This window comes from Melitaea cinxia, chromosome 13 (genome assembly GCF_905220565.1).
Source record: "Melitaea cinxia chromosome 13, ilMelCinx1.1, whole genome shotgun sequence".
Classification (NCBI taxonomy): domain Eukaryota; kingdom Metazoa; phylum Arthropoda; class Insecta; order Lepidoptera; family Nymphalidae; genus Melitaea; species Melitaea cinxia.
Window position 1 is genome coordinate 10,500,931 of NC_059406.1, and position 6,756 is coordinate 10,507,686.

The following is a 6,756-nucleotide window of genomic DNA, read 5'->3' on the forward strand; positions in this document are numbered from 1 at the left end:
CAAATAAAACAGTCATACTCAGCTTAAAAGTTAATACAAATTGTTTAACAATACAATTAAATTATAACACGCTTGATACTCAATTTTCATACCTAGCAAAAATCGAATGTTTTTTACATTTTCATTTAAATAAATAAGTTTTATCTATGCCTAATTGCCTATACAATTTATTTCTTATAGGTAGGTGTCTTTTTCTTTATATTAAAAAAAATGAAAATAAATTTAAAATAATTTATAAATTATTATTATAAGCCTAAAATATATTTTTAATACATTTTTATAACTATGATATAATTAACTTCACAATAGAAAATTGGAAAAGTGGTAAATATCATTTGCAATATGATAGTTTCGTATTTCAAATTTTGGAGACATCATAATTACTGCTATTGCATTATGTTATCATATAAAACTTTTTTTATAAATCTGTGACAAACACATTTTATTTTACATAACATTGTTAAGACCTTCAACAAATTTTAAGTATTTTTCATATCTGTCTGCGTAATGATCTCCATCCTTTCGCCTCTCTTCAATTATTTTCTTTTCATGTGTAATAATTACATTAAACAACACACTGGAAAAGATATGGTTACTGTCATACCTTCCAACCTTTGCTTGTTTTTGTCTTAAGTCATCATAATTGCAAACTTTACAATTCTTCTTTATGAGTGCACCATTATACCTTATTAGACCAAAGTAGTCATACATTATCACAATAATTTCGTGCAAAATAAATCTTCTATGATACCATAATGTCTCATGATATTTATAAAACTGTATCAATTCATTATTCAGTACAAGAGCATGAAATAAAATCTCTATTTTTCGACTCATCTGTACATAATCCACATTGCAGATACAAACTTTATTTGAGTAAGCTAAAAGGAGGTTGATTAAATTTTCTTCTGTATACTTAACTAAATTATCTTCAGATGCTTGTAATGTTACATCTTTTGGGAAGTTTGAAGCTAAAACTCTCACAAGAGTTTTTCTTAAATCAATGTTTAAAGTTTTTTCAAGACTCTTCCAGGAACCATCTGATAGGCTGTAAAGGTTTTTAATACAAAACTGATTATAGTGAAAGCAACTGAAGTCTGAAACGTGCTTTGATATCCATTTTTCTGAAGCATGGTATTCTTTAATATAAAGTGCATCAAGATCACAATTAACAGATACTAATTTAAGTTTATATAAAAACCACATCCGATGATTCCAGCTGTGGTAGTTATTTGAACTTTTATCAGAAGCCAAATCGCATATAACTAATTCATCAATAATTAATTGTTCAATGCTATTTCTTAAGTTGTCTTCACCTAAAATTAAAAGAAATATTATATTTATTTTGATTAAATATACAGATATTTAGAAGATACTTTATTAATCTTTAAGCAATATACCTTGGAGGATTGTTTCCAAAAGCCATCTCCGGTATGCAAATGCTTCATTACATTTAGGTTTCCTTGAAAGCACAAGTCTTATGAAATGCAATTCAACAGTCTTATCTATCAAGAGTCCCTCGACCAATTCACGTCTTCTATTCCATAAAGAATTTATTTCTGGGTTAAGTAAAAGTGTCAAATTCAATAACCTTATCAAACGATCTGAATCTATAGTTGAGATCTTTTGCGTCTTGCGTTTGGATTTAATACTATACTTATCCATGAGTTCTGAATAACAATACATGTAGACATGCTTCACACACCAAGATTCTAGACCCAAACAGTTTTCTATGTGTAAGACAGGCGATTTGTTTTGAAAATTAATATCCATAGGGACAACATCAAAAGCATACCTGAAAATAATGCGTAAAAACGTTTTTAAAAGAACAAATAAATTTGAAATATTGCCAATTATTTATAATACTTACAACTCAGCTATTTTGGTTAAAACATTGTGTACGTCTTTTATTATTTTTTCCACCAATGCAAATTTATCTTCTTCCATTTTGTAATACGTATCCTAAAAACTATTACAAATAATAATGTTAGCTTTAATAAATTATTTAAACTTTATTTAAAAGAAAATTCCTACCCCATTTTCGACTTTTTTTCGTATGTTAATGTTACTATTTCTATGTTAGTATGTTTATCATTTTTTATTCGTACCAAAAGCTACTTATACAGGATGTGGCGTAAATAGTGGTCCACCGTTAAGGATTCGATAAACCAGATAATTTACTATAACATATTACAATTTTATCCATTTTTACCCAAAGGTTCCGGAAATATTTTTATTTTTTTACGATATTTGTACCCCTTGTTACAAATTTGGTTGTAGTTTTAATAAATACCATTATTTTTTCATTTTGATTACTGGTAATTACTGCTGAATACTAAAGCTATCGTTAAATAACATGATTTTAATGTAAATTTAAAGCTTTTGAAGAAAAAAATTAGTTTTACTCTACTTTTAACCCAAATTGTTAACATATCATGTTAATTCAAGAGCGATTTTTGTAAAAAAAATGTACTAAGCTGTCAGTGCCCATTCATTTAAAAATATGCCTACTAAATACCAATTTCAAAATGGTATCACAATAGCAGACCCTTTTGTTTAACAGAAAGATATACAATTTTAATTGAAGAAAAGAAGATTTTCATTAAAATACATTTTAAAATTTAGTTGCGTTAATACTTATGATTTTTGTAAAAAAAGTAACTACACTGTCAGTGCCTGTTCATTTTAAAATATTCCTATTAAACACAGATTTTTAAAACGATTTGCCATCCCATTAATAAAAAAAATTATTGCAATTTAATTGAAAAAGACTTAAAAAAAAAAAAAAAAAAAACTACTGTTACAGAGTGATCTTGGCCTAACTTGTAAATTAGAAGAAGGCATTAAAAAAAAAACAAGTCATACTGTCATCGTTTATTATTATTCTTTGACATGATTACAAACACTGTAAAAATTACACCAAATGCTCGAAATGGCGCCGAACGTCGAATAAACGACCGTTTAAGTCGTCGAGCAAACTCGCTCTCGCTGATTTTTCTAGCCACTGTCTGGATTCTAGTCCTCAATTGGTCAATAGAGGTGATTTGTTCCTTGTAGACATTTTCTTTCAGGCAACCCCAATAAAAAAAGTCCAGGGGATTTAGGTCCGGCGAGCGCGGTGGCCACATTATGGACCTAAGCGCCCTATCCACCTTTTTGGATACGCTGTGTTACAGAGCATGTATAGCTGCGAATGGGCGTAATTTTTACAGTGTTTGTAATCATGTCAAAGAATAATAATAAACGATGACAGTATGACTTGTTTTTTTTTTAATGCCTTGTTCTAATTTACAAGTTAGGCCAAGATCACTCTGTAACAGTAGTATTTTTTTTTTTAAGTCTTTTTCAATTAAATTGCAATAATTTTTTTTATTAATGGGATGGCAAATCGTTTTAAAAATCTGTATTTAATAGGAATATTTTAAAATGAACAGGCACTGACAGTGTAGTTACTTTTTTTACAAAAATCATAAGTATTAACGCAACTAAATTTTAAAATGTATTTTAATGAAAATCTTCTTTTCTTCAATTAAAATTGTATATCTTTCTGTTAAACAAAAGGATCTGCTATTGTGATACCATTTTGAAATTGGTATTTAGTAGGCATATTTTTAAATGAATGGGCACTGACAGCTTAGTACATTTTTTTTACAAAAATCGCTCTTGAATTAACATGATATGTTAACAATTTGGGTTAAAAGTAGAGTAAAACTAATTTTTTTCTTCAAAAGCTTTAAATTTACATTAAAATCATGTTATTTAACGATAGCTTTAGTATTCAGCAGTAATTACCAGTAATCAAAATGAAAAAATAATGGTATTTATTAAAACTACAACCAAATTTGTAACAAGGGGTACAAATATCGTAAAAAAATAAAAAATAAAAATATTTCCGGAACCTTTGGGTAAAAATGGATAAAATTGTAATATGTTATAGTAAATTATCTGATTTATCGAATCCTTAACGGTGGACTAGGGCTTGGAATACCGTTAAAAATTCGGTAACGTTAATTTGCCAAGGTCGGCATAACGTTATTTTTGGAGTAACGATACTTTAGATACCGGTATTTTTCACCAATTTTACCGTTATATTTTTTACCGGTAAAAACTCAGTTAACGTTATTTTTAACGTTACTTATCTATACCGTTACTGTTAATTGCTACTGTTAACGTTATAGGTAACGAAATTATTACGCTCGTACAAAGTAAGAAAGAGACAGATTAGATTTGTAATTTTCTTTATTGGTTTTTGAATTATTACAGAATACGCCGTTTGTTTAGTGTGCACATATGTGATCTATTTTTAAAACAATGATGGAATATGAAATAAGCCGTTCGTTGTGTATTATTATTTTTAATAGATATGAAAAAAAAGAAGAAATTTTCAATTCGATTGAATTCTTTGTAATGTGTGTTACGTCATAATTTACTTTTATTGGGTTGACCGATTTCGATAATTCTTTTTTTATTCAAAAGGTGGTGCTTATCATTATAGTCCCATTTGAATTTGATCAAGTACTTTTCGAGTTATATCTAATAATGCGTATTTTACTATGTTTTCGTCTATAAACGTTATTTTACTCGTCGATGTAATTAAAGTTGGTTTTTTCTTTCGTTTGCGAGTAAACACAATTTTATTTATTTTATTTTAATATCTTTGAATCAGTTGTTTTTATTACCAACTGAATTCTAGTACTACATTAATTTATTGATGAAAAAATGATACAAGTAGTTTTTCTCATTAGGTGTTCTATCCTATATTCGGTCCCGTCAAATACGTTTGCAATTATATGGGGAAGGGGATTATCGCAATCACGGAAATAGAATAGCACCCGCTGAGAGCGTCCTTTAAACTAATATGTATTTATTTAAATAAATAGAGACACGTATACTTTCGAAATAAAAATATTCTAGGAGGATGGGTGGGCTTTGGTTGTTACAGAGTAATGTCTGTTAGGGGATCATTGAACGTGTGACTTAGCGTGACAAAGGGGGAGGGAGGGGTCCCAAATGATACAAATTTGCGTGTTATATTTCATTTTAAAATTAATAAAATTAATTAACTAACAAGAAGGTACCGCGTACTTGATGTCACTGATTTTGTTGTATATTTCGCTATCGACGCTAGCGCCCTTTTTCAGCTTTGCACGTGTAACTAGCTACCTAGTATAATAATAATATTTATCTCAGCAACAACGGGGGGCGCGAAGCGAAGGTCGAGCGGGTGGTGTCGCGTCGTCGGTATCTGACCCGTCATCTATTCAAATAAATAAAATTGGTGTCTGTTTGTAATATTAAAATAACCTCTTTTTACTGAATGGGCGTATACACGGTACAAATACTAAAATAATATTTTTTGCAATTTTCGGCTGTCTGTCTGTCTGTCTATTTGTTCCGGCTAATCTCTGAAACGGCTGGGCAGATATAAGGAGTAGGTAACTTAGGCTACTTATATTTTAGAAATTTATTTATTTTGTGTTTCTGCGAACTGAACAATAATTTTTTATAAGTTCCACGCGGACGAAGTCGCGGGCACTGCTAATTGAATAATATTTTCGCTTGCTTTTTTTAGTCTATTTAAATTAATTGAGCGCTGACTTTTTAGCTACTTACCTATTTGTTCAAACGTATATACACACAAACGTATATAATAAATATGTATAATGTATAACAATTAAGTATCAAATTTTACATAAAATGTTTAAATCATTGACGTATTTTAGTCAATTATCTAATTAATTAACGCATTTAGTAAATATCATAAATATTTAATCAATTAACAAAATTAATTAAGGTTTTTGTAATTAAAACTGTATCCGTATAGCTTTAGAATTAGTGCAATATAAATTTAGAAGTTAATTACACATGCATTATTTAGAAGTTAAGTATGAATAGCTTTCTTAAAAGTCAACACGGACTGTTTTTGTAGACCAATGAAAGAAGAATAATTCTACCACACATTTTTTGTTACATCTCAAAGTGTTTAAGCAGTGTTTTAGATAAAACTTTTTTTTTTATACAACTAGGTCGGCGAACAAGCACTAGCTACATATTTACCATATATGTACTAATCTTCGAATAAGCGCACGGCTCACCCGATGGTGACCCTGTTGGATATATTTATTTGGAAAAAGTATTAAAATATCTTAAGAAATCATCATACCACCTTTTAAGACAATAAGTCTTTATAACTCTGTAAAACTGAAAAGATCAAATATTCTCTAAAATTTCAGACTTTCGGACTTATCATTTTAAAACTCTTATTAAGACATGAAGATTTTTTTTCAACAAATATTGAGACCAGGTAATCGATTTCCGTAGATTACAGCCCTGCAACACTAGCAGCATCACAAGCGTTTTGTCTACCATATGTCTATTGCTTAATTTATGCATTTAAAAGTTCGCAAAACAGAACAAATCCAGTCAAGGTCAGATAATATAAAACTTGCGTAAACATTAAAAATCAATATGTGAATTAAATAGTAGGTATAATTAAAAATTGTTATGCAGAAACTAAACGTTATAAACTTTTTCTTAAATAATAGATCTAATAATTCCAATAATTGCTTTTCAATGTTAATTTTTTGTATAAACTTATAAAGTCTGATCGTCTCTTAATGAATATCATATATATTAATACCTACGCTAAGGTTTAAGATGTTTGCCTCCCTTTTTAGAAAAAAACCTCACAATCACTCAGCATAAATTATATATCATTTTATTATAGATAATTGCTTGCTCTACTGACATCAGCAA

The 6,756-nt window shown here is 28.8% G+C and overlaps 1 protein-coding gene across 3 annotated transcripts; it reads right to left on the reverse strand.

Annotated features, from left to right (window-relative positions):
* Positions 1–245: 245 nt before the first annotated feature.
* Positions 246–2,118, reverse strand: LOC123659156 (protein prenyltransferase alpha subunit repeat-containing protein 1). 3 transcript variants are annotated; one of them, XM_045594411.1, is made up of 4 exons: positions 2,035–2,118; positions 1,871–1,969; positions 1,401–1,795; positions 246–1,316 (listed from the first exon to the last, which is right to left on the reverse strand). In XM_045594411.1, the coding sequence occupies exons 2-4, from the start codon at positions 1,945–1,947 to the stop codon at positions 448–450; spliced, it is 1,341 nt and encodes a 446-aa protein (XP_045450367.1). In that variant the 5' UTR covers positions 1,948–1,969; positions 2,035–2,118; the 3' UTR covers positions 246–447. The 3 variants fall into 3 exon arrangements, with proteins under 3 accessions (XP_045450367.1, XP_045450368.1, XP_045450366.1); XM_045594412.1 differs by having other exon boundaries at positions 1,871–1,962; positions 2,035–2,097; XM_045594410.1 differs by having other exon boundaries at positions 1,871–2,112.
* Between the last annotated feature and the right edge of the window lie 4,638 nt (positions 2,119–6,756).